Source organism: Notamacropus eugenii, chromosome 2, assembly GCF_028372415.1.
Source record: "Notamacropus eugenii isolate mMacEug1 chromosome 2, mMacEug1.pri_v2, whole genome shotgun sequence".
Lineage (NCBI taxonomy): Eukaryota > Metazoa > Chordata > Mammalia > Diprotodontia > Macropodidae > Notamacropus > Notamacropus eugenii.
In genome coordinates this window covers 536601725-536616159 of record NC_092873.1, presented here as the reverse complement: position 1 = coordinate 536616159, position 14435 = coordinate 536601725, and the positions used below count along the sequence as shown (strand labels likewise).

General features: G+C 42.3%; 1 protein-coding gene across 11 annotated transcripts in view; it reads left to right on the top strand.

The window, feature by feature from the left end:
• SLC44A5 (solute carrier family 44 member 5) overlaps positions 1-14435 on the top strand; it is a 371344-nt gene that overhangs the window by 247888 nt on the left and 109021 nt on the right. For all 11 annotated transcript variants that reach the window (XR_011975904.1, XM_072649869.1, XM_072649871.1 and 8 more), the window contains one exon: positions 6767-6840. Coding sequence is in view for 10 of the 11 variants with exons in the window: in XM_072649869.1 (XP_072505970.1) it covers positions 6767-6840 (74 nt within the window). In the remaining variant the exon portion in view is untranslated. The remainder of the gene's footprint in view (positions 1-6766; positions 6841-14435) is intronic.

Sequence of the window (14435 nt, the reverse complement as noted above, 5' to 3'; positions counted from 1 at the left end):
TTCAGAGCAGAAGTCTGTGGTATTAGTGGTGATTGAGCTTGATGGGAAGTGTAGCTTTTCAAGTGCCGTGGTCAGCCTGATGACGAATTGTGTCCCTGGAAACTCATTTACTTGATTAGAAAAAAATCAAGAAAGATGAGAAATTTTAAATATGCCACTTTACATTTTCACCCATGTCTGCCTGTGATGCATTCAAAGCACAGACTTTTAGACCCAGAAGAGATCTTGAGATCATCCAGTGCAACATCCTGTTTAACAGACAGGGAGCCCAAAGCTCAGAAAGTGAAGTGATCTGCCCAAGATCACCACTCTGCTCAGAAGCAGAGACAGATTATGGGCTCACAGGATGAGAGGTTGAGATCGCAAAGGAATTTAAAGGTTGTCCCACCCAGGGCCCTGCTCTACAGATGAGGAAGAAAAGCTTTGGGTCCCAGAGCTTCCAACAGGGCTGGGATTCATTCACATCCTTTCCTTTTAAGTTTAGTGTGCTTCCCAGTACACACTGGGCCCCAGGCCTCCTGACTCCCACAAAGTGTTCTTATTACCTTAGGCTGACAATACAGCAGCTTAGCATACCTCTTTCCTTCCCTCCCTCCTTCCCTCCCTCCCTCCTTCCTTCCTTCTTCCTTTTTCATCTTGCCATGTGCACCTAGCTTCTTTTGAGACTCTCTTTCCTCAGCCATAGTATGAAGGGATTGTACTCAGTGACCCCTCTTTATTCTTACAGCTTCACATCTAAGATCCAATCAATGCCTAGATAATTTCTGTGAGCCAGCCTCTAAGTTGACCATTTCGTGGTAGAGTGAATGTCCAGTAGTCACAAAGGCATGACCCAAGTCAACACCAAACCAAGCCTGATCAGGACAAGGGTGGCATGATTGGCTCTCCATCATGTGACATTACACCTCATTAGGACAAATGCATGACATGAAATTCTGAAAGGAATGGTAGAACCATACTCCTTCAAATTCACTTCATTTTAAAAAATTCCACATACATCCATGATCATTGTCCTTGTAAGAGTCAGGGAGGATGCCAGGAGGCCGAGGAAACCTGAGCACCTTTCCCTCGGGAGGCTCTACGGACGTGCAAGGACCTCAGTCTCATGCTGATTTCCTAACGTAAATTTCTCAACTTTTTTCTTTGTCTTTTTATGTTTAATCTGCCCTAGGGAAATAAAATCAACAGATCTTTAGGAGAAAGAGAAAGGAGCTACCTGGTAAATGGAAGAGTTAAAGTAGCTATTTCTTGGCAAAGACCTCAAGGATTGACTAGAAAGGTAGTGAGGGAGAGCGGAAATCACACTGACTGGGGTGTGGGAAGAATCTGAATTCAAATCTTGCCTCTGATACTACCTGTGTAGCCTTGGACTAGTCACTTAATCTCCCTGAATCTCAGTTTCCTCATCTGTAAAGTGAGGAGGGGGGATTGAGGGATCCCTTCTGGGAGAGGGGTCATGGTGGGGGGAGAGTAGATGACCTCTTCTGGTTCTAGCTAGTCAATAAATGTTTATGAGTACCTACTCTGGGGCATGCACTGTGCCAATTGGTGTTCTAGATCTGTAATCCTTCCTAAGCAAACCAAAGCAAAAGTCCCACAAGGAGAAATTGAGAAATTCTCATCTTTCCTTGGGGAAATTCATGCAACCTTCTGAGAATTTTCCATCCTCCAGTCACCTTCTCAAGGTGTTCATCACCACTCTTTGATTATTAAGGAAAATAGCTCATGTTAACATAGGATGTGTTCTACTCTTATCCAAAGTTGCTTTGTTGTGCTTGTCCTTTGTTCTCGAAGAGGACCATGACATCAAGATGATGACATGACTTGCAGTTGACTTGGATTTGAGTGAGGGAGGGCTGGGCAAGGTCACCAACCTCACTTTCTTCTCCTGAGTCATCTGGGTCCAGTGACCTGATATTCAACAGGATGACTGGAGATGGCCCAGGATACATCCAAAGCTTTGGATCTATACAGCAAAATACTTGAAGATAGCCCTGCCCAGCACCATAATCCACATCTCTCCCCAAAACCACCAAAGAAGAAAAGGGTGAATTATATAGAGAGGACATCTTATAGCCTGAAAAAAGGGATAGTGTGGTCTAGTGGTTATCTCCTGTGGTACAGAATTTGGCACAGAGAGAAATAAAAATCCTAGGGAAGTCCCCCACCCTGAGTTCTTGGTAATTGAACTGGTGTCTTGTTATCAGTTCTAGGCCAGAAGAGGGTGGTTTAGTTTTTGATAACTGTCACCTTTCCAGTGGATGTATCCTTTGAAAACTGGTGAGCGCCTCTCTCTTGTCTCTTATTCATTGATCCCCTTGCACCCAATCTGATGTTATAAACATGCCTGAGGGGAGGGGCCAGCAGGATGGCATTGTTACTCTGAACATCTCCCTTTCTTTCTCTTCTGGTCACTCTGATTATATGCAGGGAACCGATAACTTAGGGATTTATAACTATATAACAACTTCACTGGCAGGATGAGAACCTTATCCTAAATACAGTGTGTGTGTGTGTGTGTGTGTGTGTGTGTGTGTATGTATGTGTGTGTGTGTGTGTGTGTGTAACAGCTGCTGTTCTCCCTACACCCAAGCCAGCTTGGGTGTGTGCTGAGCTAAGATGGCAAGGAGAGAGTATTTCCTTTCCCTGATAACTTTTTTGGTATTTTTCATCTTTATGTTCAGTATAATTCAGATAGAAGCAGTTTTTGTGACTTTCCTACTAGTCACTATCCCACTATTGCTTTTTTATGTTTGATGTTAGATTAATTATTGCATACTGATTGATTTTTGTGATGGAGAAAGGAAAAGGAAGAAAGAAATCAGAAAGAGAAAAGGAAGATAGAAAAACAGAAAAGAAAGCGAAGAGAGAGAGCACGGGGGGAAGGAGGTAAAGAGGGAGAGAGGAGGGATAGAAGGAGTGAAGGAGAGAGCCAGGGGAGGGGGAAACGGAGGGAGAGACAAGAGAAATTTAAATGCTTACTATATACTGGCCACTGTGCTAAGTACTAGGGATATATACCCTTAATTTTTCTCTGGGGTCTTCTCCTGACTCTCTGCACTTCCTTATCCATTGAGATCCATCAGGCTTTTCACCCTTGAAGACCAGTGCTTCCTACCTCTTTTGTCTTCTTACGTCCCACTTTCACATCCTCTATGATCCTGAAACACTGTTCCTCGGATACGATTGGATGGTTGTTGCCCTTGCTCTGGAAGAGGATCCCAATGAAATCACTATGTTAGGGTCAAGGTCCAGTGTGTCTGACTATGGCTGATCAGACCAATATGAGCCCAGAAGGCTCTACCACAGGTTGGACACAAATAGACTATGTGAACATTTGGGGTGGAGATGTCTCTAAATTTCTGCATCTCATTTTTCTTTCAAGCTACTGCAATTCTGCATGAGCACAAAACCTTCTCTGATACAGGCACGCCATGCTGAGTGATCCTATGCCAAGGTCTCTTATGTTATGTAGTCATACACAATCTGGGCTGAGTCTCTGTTGCTTGGGGCATGGCTCTTCCATGAACCTCTGGGAGCTTTGATTTCCCCTGACCCTACTTTGCAGGGCACAGAAAAGTGAACTTCTGTTTTCAAGTAACAGTCATCCGTGACCTCATTCCTGATCCCCTGAAGGGGAATGTTTCCAATGGCATTTTCAGAACAATTTATTATTTCTTTTTAAGTGCCCCTTACTTAGTAGAACTATCAGAGCTATAATTTTGCCACCTAGTGTGGTACAAGAGGCTGGGAGGAGGGCAAGGAGAGCTAAAGAAACATTTACAAAGCGTATATCCAGAAGAGGAAAGGAGCGTACCAACCCAAATAGTGCCGTTATCCTCATCATCATCCCTGACGTTTGTATAATGCTTTAACGTTTCTCAGTGCTTTATGCATATTTTATTTTTATCCTTATGATAACTCTGCTGCTGTTTTATTCCCATTTTACAGATAAGGAAATTGAGGTAAAGCATATTTAAGTGACTTGCCTAGAGTCATACAGCTTGAGAGTGTCTGAGGCAAGATTCAAACACAGGTCTTATTAGCTCCAGGTCTACCCAATGCATGCTCTTTCTCACCATCACCTGCCTCCATACTTGATTTTTAACTTTTAGTTTTTATTAACATATTTTCCCATCACTTTCATTTTCAAATATGCCCCACCCTTGCTTTTCAATGCTGAAAGTTATGCCTTATACATCTTTTTAAAAAGAAAGAAAAACAGCAGTTGAGTAGAATTTGCCAAAGCATCAGTCGAGTAACCAATATAAAAGTGCGTCCCGACTTCCTATTTTACTCATTGTTCTTGCTACCAGTGATAAGCTCATTTGTTTGTATTTTCGAAGGAAGAGCACCAGGGTGGTCCGCAACCAAAGGCAAAGTCCTTGTTGTTCCATCCTTTTAAACTTCTGAGGGCCAGAAAGGAAAGGTTAATAGAGGGAACTAAGGGAAGAGGAGGACTTCAGAGAACAATTTCAAATAAGTCTGAAGTCACTTCACAAGATCCTAGATGTGGAGTTTAAACGGTCTCAGCATCTTTTTCATCCACCCCCACCCCCCATTCCATACCTATGGAGACTGATGCCCAAGAAGGTTGACTGACTTTCCCAAGGCCTCCCAGGAAGTAATCATCACAGGGGATTTAAACCCAGGATGTCTTCTTCTAGAATTGACACACTTTCTATTGTACCACTATGTTTTTCTGATTTTACTTTATTTTAATTCAATTCAATATTCATCTATTAAGCACCTGCTGTGTACAAAGAGCTCTACAGCAGGAGATGAAAATGATTTGAAGAAAAAGAGGAAGTCTTGCCTGTTCCCAAGGAGCTGAGAGTCTGGGAAGGGGCAATGTTTGGCATAAACAGAGAGAATGCCTCTTGTAGGGAAAGATGCCCTTGGAAGTAGAAAGATCAGAGTTTGGGCCTCCAGTTATGACCTGCATGATTCTGGCCAAACTTCTTATCTTTTTTTGAGCCTCAGTTTTGTCTTTTGTACAATGGAGCTTATAATACATGTCCTTCCTACCTCTCTGGGCGGTTGTGGAGAAAATGCTTTGTCAAATATCTTTCTTCCTTCTCAAGTTCTCTGTAAATGTGAAATTGTATCATAAATAACCATGCAGGACAATATAAACTGGGACTTCAGGGAAGTTCCTCTGAGCATGTCATGCTGCTGAGCACTTGTGTGACCTTAGGTGAGTCAGTCCACTTATCTAGGACTCAGTTTCTTCACCTGTAAAATGAGATGATCCAACTACATGACCTCTTAGGTCACCAGGAGTTCTAAATCTTGGCTCCTATGAGACCATGAATGCAGGTTGAGATGCTGCAATTACTTAGAATTATGAGAAGCAGTGTGGAATAGTGGGTAGGATTCTCAGTAGGAATCAGGGAGATTCCGCCTCTCATACTTGCTAGCTATGTGACCCTGGGCAAATCAGTTAGTTATCCTCTCTGAGTTTCTATTTCCTCATAGGTAAAACAGGGATAATCATAGCACCTTTCTCATCAGATGATTGTGAGCATCAAATGAGATAAATGACCTTGAAGCACTTTACACACTTGAAAACACCATGCAAATGTGAGGGGACAAATACGGAATATCGCCCAAATCTTAGCTTAAGACTTCATTAAGATTTTGGGGACACCCTGCACAGGTGTATGAATTACTCAATTGGAATTTTCCATTGTGAGTTCAACTTAATTCAACAAACATTTATAATTAAACACCTACTATGAGTCAGGTACAGAAGATTATTAGTGTCTGAACCTTTGACTTCATTGGGAGTTCCAGCAGGACTCCTCCTGCCCATTCAGCTATACACGTTCTCTGCAATTTATAACCTTGGAGACTGGCCAAGAGCAACAAGATGTTCACTGGCTCAGGATCATGTGGCCACTATGGACATCAGACATGGAACTTGAACCCAGGTCTTTCCGATCTAAAAGCCAACTCCCCATTCACTTCATCATGTAGCAGCAGATACAAACACAAAGACTGAATATTCATTCTCTTCTTGGAGCTTATGTTCTGTGAGTTGCTGGGAACTCCCCCAAGCCTCAACAATTGTCCATGTCCCATTAATGTAGGATTGGAGCAATGTGGAAGGGCTGTTGGACCTGGAGTCAAGAAATCTTGAGTTCAAATTCAGATTCAGATGCTTAGAAGTGTCATGACGCTGTGCCTCAGTTTCCATATAATGAGGACTATGATCATATCTGCTTCATGGGATTGTTATGAGGCTTAAATGAGATAATGTTTGCAAAGAGCTCTTTAAATGTCAGCTCATACAAGGTGTCCCAAAAGTCTTAGTGTGGTCTTCAGTCATTAAAGCTTAGACCTGCGCTAAGACTTTGGGGATTCCCCATGTTATTGTCCTCTCTTACAGCTTCAGGCATTGTTCTAGAGGGGCCAGGACAAGGTTCTCTATGCAGACGTTCTCCCCTTCTTTGTGCTACCCCATGGAACCTTGAGCCTCACTCAGTCAATCAACAAACATTTACTGAGTGCCTACTTTGTGCTAAGCACTGTGCTAAGTGCTCAGGCATACAGAAAAGGCAGTGTCTGCCCTCCAGGAGCTTACAATCAAATGGACTCAGGCTACAAGAAGTCTCCTCTCCAGAATCTGGACAGGAGCCAGGGACTGTGGGAGGTGGAGGTGGGGGGTCTGAGCATCAAAGGCTTCAGGTGGGAGGTGAGGGTAAGCCTTCTGCTGCTTCATGGGTCTTCCTTCCTTCATCTTCTTCCTTTTGTTTGTTCCTAGGAGCTGTACCGATGTCGTGTGCTGTCTTATTTTCATCATGGCCATCTTTATCTACGCTATGTTAGGACTTCTGGGTAAGTCAAGACAGGAGGAAGGAGAAATGTATAGAGGGAAGCAGTCGTTTCATTGCCTCCCTTCCGAGTGTCTCCTTATCAGTGACCATTGTCTCTCCCAGAGAAGGTGGGCATCGTCAGTCCACGCTGGCCAGCAGCTGTAATGAACAAGAGACATCCAATGTCCTAGACAACAGCAGGTTCAAGTGCAAGAAAATTAGGAATGAGAAGGGAAATTATTGCCTCTTGTTGTTACGCTTCTCAATCACAGTCAGATCTATCCCTGATAATTAAAAACAAAAAACAAAAAGAATGCTCTACCATTTGGGGTGATGTGGTCAAAATGGCAGCTTCCCCCCCTTTAAAAATTAGTCCCAGAAGCATGAGGATGACGAGAAGTTCTACAAGCTAGGCTGTTACGACTGGTGAGGAGGATGCCTCCCTGGCCTCCTAGGCAGTCAACACTTCTTCTCATGGCTCGCTTTGTGGCCCAGTTCAGAGGACACATGGAGAAGGAGCCCTTCTGCTCTCACTAGAACCAGGCTTGATCATGGCATGGAGAGACTGCTCCTAGCTCTGAAGCATCGTGTCCATCTGAGGTCTTTGAAGAGCACTGGGTTTGCCATCATTTTCTCTCCATTGAAAATATGATAATGGCTTATCACACTCATAGTCCATTTTATAAAGTCAACAGGGATAAAAAGGCATAACAGAAAATCTGTCCTTAACTCTCTTGGACATGATTGGAAAGCATCTTGCCTTGGAAGCCATAGCTCTGGCTTTAGTGTCTCTAGCCTCTTGTGCTGTGACTGGCCAACATCTGCCACTAACCTGCTTCTGACCTTGCCCAAATTTACATTAGGAGTATCCAAGGACACTGACCTTGCAGTTCCTCTCACAAGACGCTCCATCTCGACTCTGCTTTTTTGGTTGGCCATCCCCAAAGCTTGGACCAGCCTCTCTCCCCTTTGCTTCCTGACCACCCCAGCTTCTGTAAACACTCGACTGAAATCTTTTTACAAGAAGTTTTTCCTCAATGCTATTGACTTCCCTCCAATTTACCATATAGATAGATATAGATGATTCTACGTCTTTATAAAGCCATACACATATATCTTTATAGAACCACACACATACTTATATATCTATATACACATCTGCGCTCTGTGTGTGTGTGTGTGTGTGTGTGTGTGTGTGTATCCTCAAACCTAGAGAGCCACATGTGGCCTCAAGGCCTCAGGTTCTCCACCCTTACCTTAGAGATTTGCAGAGAGCTTTGAGATGTTAAGTAATTGGCCCAGGATCATGTGGCCAGAACTCAAATTCGAGTCTTTTTGACTCTAAAAGCCAGTTCTCTATTCATTTCATCATGTAGCAGCAGAGATACAAATACAAAACTCCAATATTCACTGCCCTCATGAGCTTATGTCCTATGACATGTTGGGAATGCCCCCAAAGTGCTTTACATGCATTATCTCACTTGATCCTCACCAAAACTCTGGGAGGTAGCTACTATTATTTACCCCATTTTACAGATGAGGAAATCAAGTCTGGGAGAGGTAGTTAAATGACTCACCCAAGGGCACACAGCGGTAAGTTTCTGGGGCTGGATTTGGACCCTGGGCTTCTGGACACCAAGTCCTGCACTGCATCCACTGCAGCACCTTGTTTCCAGAGGAGCAGTGATTCTATCCCTGACTACTCTATTTTGCCTGTTGGATCCTTCTTCTGTGACCTTTCCTCCCCTTCTTTCTTCTCCTTTCTCCTGTGAGAGAGCTTGGACAGAGATTATAGTCCTCATTTTGCCAAGGAAGAAATTAGCCTGAGAGAGGTTCAATACCTCACCTTTGTAGCTCTGGTGTTAAAAATCCTGAGTGAGATTTGAACCCGTTCCCTCCTAATTTCAGCCCCATCCCTCTTTACAGTAGTGACCACAGAACATTAGCCTTTCAATGACATCTGTTTCAGGATGTGTGAAAGGGGAAGGGGAGGACACAAGCAGAGAAAATTGTTCTGTTTTTGAACATCTCAGTGTCCTTTAGATGGTCCCAGGTTTCTCTCTGAGACAAAACCCTGTTTTTAATGCCCACGTTCTTCCAGCGAGTCATGGAGCTTAGCAGTTTCTAATCGAGGTGGAATGTCAGCCAAAGCATTAGGGGCCAGGGACGTGGTAGGAGCCTTCAGAATCTGACACATTTCATACATGGAATCAAAGGGGAAGAAGCCTGTGGCAAATGATCCAAGAGATGGACAAGCCAGTAAGATGCTGGATCAGCAAATGGGGAAGACAAAGGCAAATGTCTCTGTCCAAGGAAACTACAGGCAGGATAAAATGGAGAGAATGGGTAGAGAGAGCAGAAAGCTGGCATCATGGGGACTGTCCAAGGCTTCCTTTGAAGGAAGCCAAGGAGGCAGGAGCGGGATGAGGAGGGAAGGCAAGTGTTCTAGGCCTGGGGGGCAGCGGCGGAGTGGGGAGAATGCTCAGAGCTGAGGAGGGCATGACCAAAGCAGTCGAGGTTGCTGGATCGAGGAGTGCCCTGGGCTCCCCACCTGGGATGGATCTATCCTATCATCATGAGCAGCTCAGCAGCTCAAACTGCCATCCTCTGACTCCAAATTCAGGATTCTTCCCACTGTCACCACCATTTCCACTGGTCCACGCCAAGCCCTACAAGGAAGGAAGGAATGAAAAATCATTTACTAAGTGCTTCCTATGTGCCAAATTTGGTACTAACAGTAGGGATGCAAAAGCAAGGACATCCCCTGCCTTCTAATGGGGGAAACCAAGTTGAAGAGGCATGGTGGCCAGGGAGGGGCAGAAAGGCCAGGAGAGCTCCTCAGGCACCAAGCAGGGGATGCTGGTGTACATGATGCTTTCCATCATTGCATCACCTGCTGCATTGATGTGATTCAGACAAAAGAATCAAGGACAGTTTTCTGGTGCCAAGGACTAAGCCCCAGCCCCTGCCTGGGTGGAGGAGGCCACCTGTGAGGCAGGAACCTGGAGGTGGAGCTGCTCCCCTGCAGAGCCATCCATGCTGACTTCCGAACTCAGTATCATGTGTCCCATTATCTGCTTCATTGCATTTGTAAATTGCTTGCGTTAAAAAACCATAAGCACAATTTGGCAGGCCTGTTTCACACATATTAAAACCGTTAAAACATACCTTTAAGGGATAGAAAAGAGCAATCCCAAATCCAGCATTCCCGAGCAACTTGTGTTTGGGGATTGCCTTTCATGGCCCAGCCAGATTCATGGCTAATTTGTAAGTGCTGGTATGAGCAGTGAGTCTAATCCCCTCTTTTCCTCAGCCAAGGCTTTCTGAATGTTTGTTGCTCATCGACTTGACCCTGGAGGACTAGGAGAATAGCTCTAGCAAATTCTTGAAAATGGGAAGAGACAGGTCCCCACACCATTAACTCCCTGTGTGTGCTTGACATCGGTAGAATGACAGGTTCTCCAAAACATGTCTCCTCTGGATTGCTGCGATGAACTTCAAAAGACCACTCAAATGTATAAATCTTCTTTTCCTTTTTCACTGTTATTGTGGTAAGGAACTTGCCTGAATAGAAATGACTTCCAGTGTTCTCTGAAAAGATGTTTCCCAATAGTGGCAGGCCCAGGAACCGTCTCTCCTTCTTGTTGTTTTCAGTAGTGTTGTGGGATGGTTCCTCAAGGCCAGAGCGGTCAACCATGCCAAAGGCTGCATCAATTCTTGTTATTTAGTTATTTCAAAATTGTCTGACTCCTTGTGACCCTAGTTGGGATTTTCCTGGCAGAGATACTGGATGAGTTTGCCATTTTTTTCTCCAACTTGTTTTATAGATGGAGAAGCTGAGGCAAACAGAGTGAAATGATTGGCTCAGGGTTGCATGTCTAGTGTCTGAGGCTGGATTTGAACTCAAGTCTTCTAGACTTCAGGCCTAGTGTTCTATCTGCTCTGCCACCTGGCTGCTCAAAGACTGTGTCACTTCCTCTCAAAGACATCTCAGACAGTAAAACTGATTAAACTATAATTGAGAAATTATTAACAAAATAAAAATGCAATAACACATAGATAATGTCCATATGTGGTTTTTCTATTTGTGAGGCAGGAACCCTTATGTACAGTTTGTACAGTTTAGTGGCCCATTTGTATTTGAGTATGACCCCTCCCCACTTTGTTTAAGTTTATAATTTGCAGGAACTAAAACCGTCACTATCTGTATTATCTGGTTATGAGTCTAGGGATGGACTATGTGTGGTCTGAGAACAAGTCTGTCCAAATTCAGAGAGGATCATCACCAGGTTAGCTCCAGAACAATGGATTTGAAAGCCATGGTATGCCTCAGAGGTCACCTACTCAATTCGAGAGGGATCATAACTGATGGAATCATCAGTCCTTGAAAAACTGAAGCCTTCTAACTTTGGAGTCAGAAAATCGGGATTTGAATCCTTGCTGTACTACCACCTGACACCTGGTAATGAACTCCATGGAGCTCAGTTTCTTCCCCATGATGTTATCAAATGTCCCTGTGTCATCTCTCCCTATTTTATGAACTCCTGGAGAGCAGGGCTTGTTTTTTCCTGTTTGTATTCTCTGACCACAATGCTTTGCAGACAGTAAGCACTTACTCACTCAGTGCTTTTTCATCTATTCAGTCACTCTTTCACTCACTCATTCACTTACTTTTTCATTCATTCACTCTCTAAAACAAGAGGGCTACATGAAATCTCTAAGATCTCTAGATCTAACTTAGATTTAATCTGTGATTCTACTCGCTTGTCTTTTTCTGTATAAGTTAATTTATTTTTAGTTTTCAAAATTTACTTCCGTAAGCTTTGCATTTTCTCCACCTCCTTCCCCTTCTGAAATGGCATGCAATCCAATACAGGCTCTACATATATACTCCTATTAAACATATTTTCACGTTAGTCATGTATAGAAGAATTATAAAGAATGGGAGAAATCATGAGAAAGAAAAAGACAAAACAAAACAAGAGAGCAAATAATCTGCTTCAATCTGCTTTCAGACTCCATAGTTCTTTCTTTGGATGTGGATGACATTTTCCATCATGAGTCCTCTGGAATTGTTTTAGGTCCTTGTATTACTGAGAATGGCTAAGTCTATCAGAGTCAGTCCTCAAATACTGTGGCTTTTTTTGTGAAAAATGTTCTCCTGGTTCTGCTCACTTCACTCAGCATCAGTTCATATAAATCTTTCCAGGATTTTCTGAAGACTGCCTATTTATCATTTCTTTTTTTCTCCCCAAATTTGTTAATTTATGTTTCTTCAGTTTTCAACAACAGTTCAGTTTTCAACATAAGTTCCAAATTTTCGCCCCCTCCACCAGATGGTATGCAATCTTATATGGGTTCTATACATACATTCCTATTAAACACATTTTCACATTGGTCATGTTGAATACAAGAATTAAAATGAATGGGAGAAACTATGAGAAAAACAAAATAAAACATAAAAAGGGAAAATAGTCCACTTCATTCTGTGTTCTGACTCCATAGTTCTTTCTCTGGATGTGGATGGCATTTTGCATCATGAGTCCTTTGGAAATGTTTTAGGTCCTTGCATTGCTGAAAAGGGCTAAGTCTATCAAAAACAGTCCTCTCACACTTTGGCTGTTACTGTGTATAATGTTCTTCTGGTTCTGCTTACTTCATTCAGCATCATGAGTTCATATAAGTCCAGGTTTTACTGAAGTCTGCCTGTTCATCATTTCTTATAGGACAATAGTATTCCATTACATTCATATACCACAACTTGTTTAGTCATTCCCCAACTGATGAACATCCCCTCAATTTCCAGTTCTTGGCCACCACAAAAAGAGCTGCTATAAATATTTTTGTACATATGGATTCTTTTCCCATTTTTATGGTCTCTTTGGGATACAGCCCTAAAAGTGGTTTTGCTGGGTCAAGGGTATGCACATTTTTATAGCCCTTTGGGCGTAGTTCCAAATTACTCTCCAGAATGGTTGGATTAGTTGTTCATAACTCTACCAACAATGAATTAGTCTTCCAACTCTCCCACATCTTCTCCAGTATTAATCATTTTCCTGTTTTGTCATGTTAATTAATCTGATAGGTGTGATGTGGTACCTCAGAGTTGTTTTGATTTGCATCTCTCTAATCAATAGTAATTTAGAGCATTTTTTCAAATGCCTATAGATAGCTTCAATTTCTTCCTCTGAAAACTGCCTCTTCGTATCCTTTGACCATTTATCAATTGGAGAATGACTTGTATTTGTATAAATTTGACTCAGTTCTCTATATATTTTAGAAAGGAAGCTTTTGTCAGAGACACTGGTTGTAAAAATTCTTTCCCGTGTTTCTGCTTCCCTCCTAATCTTGGTTGCATTGACTTTGTTTGTGTAAAAACTTTTCAATTTAATGTCAAAATTATCGTTTTTGCATTTCATAATGTTCTCTGTGTCCTTTTTGGTCATAAATTCCTCCATCCCCAATAAATCTGACAGATAAACTACTCCTTGCTCCCCTAATTTGTTTTTAGTATCAGTCTTCATATATAAATCATGTAGCCATTTGGACGTTATTTTGATATACTATGTCAGACATTGGCCTATACCCAGTTCTGCCATACTGTTTTCCAGTTTTCCCAGCAGTTTTTGTCAAATATTGAGTTCTTATCCCAGGAACTGGAGTCTTTGGGTTTACCGAACAGTAGAATACTATAGCTGTTGACTACTATGTCTTGTGTACCTAACCTATTCCACTGATCTCTATTTCCTTCTTATTTCCTCTATTTCTTAACCAGTACCAAGTAGTTCTTATGATTGCTGCATTATAATACAATTTAAGTTCTGATATGGGGTAATATTAAGGAGAGTTGCTTGATTAGGAGAGGCTTGTTATGTAAGAGTTAAAGATCTTCCCTGTCCATTAAGAGGCCTCATGTGGAGTCCATTAAGGGAAGCTTGATTAGGGAGGCTTTACATATATATATATATATATATATATAAATATTCTGAGGTGAGGATCAGCTGGGGACTATTCTTTGGAAGATGGTTGTGTGCCCAAGGAGACTGTGGGTAAGCATTGAAGAGGTACCTCTTTTCTCCCCTCACCCCCAGATTTCAAAATCCAGATGTTGGTGCTTCTCTCTGTTAACTACATATGTATGTAATGGTCAGAAAGTTAGAAGCCTATCTTGTTGGTCTTTATTTCTTTGCTTGTATTTTCTCTGTTGGTATATGTGATTAAAGAAGATTGTTGACCCCTCAAAAGTTGCTTTCCTTTTGGAAAAGCAGATGTAAGAATCTGTGCCAGCAGGTCATCCTTGATGTGTGTCAGGGTACTTGCTGCTACATATGGCTGGGTCATCTTCCCTAGCATTTCTTTTCATTAATTCCCTTTATATTTTGAACCCTTTATTCTTCCAGATGAACTTTGCCGTTACTTTTTCTAGCTCTATAAAATAATTTGTTCGTTGTTTGGTTGGTATGGCACTAAATAAGTAAATTAATTTGGTAGAATTGTTATATTTATTATATTAGCTCAGCCTATCCATGAACAACTGATGTTTTTTCCAGTTACTTAGATCTGACTTTATTTGTGTGAATAGTGTTTTGTAATTGTGTTCATATAGTCCCTGGGTTT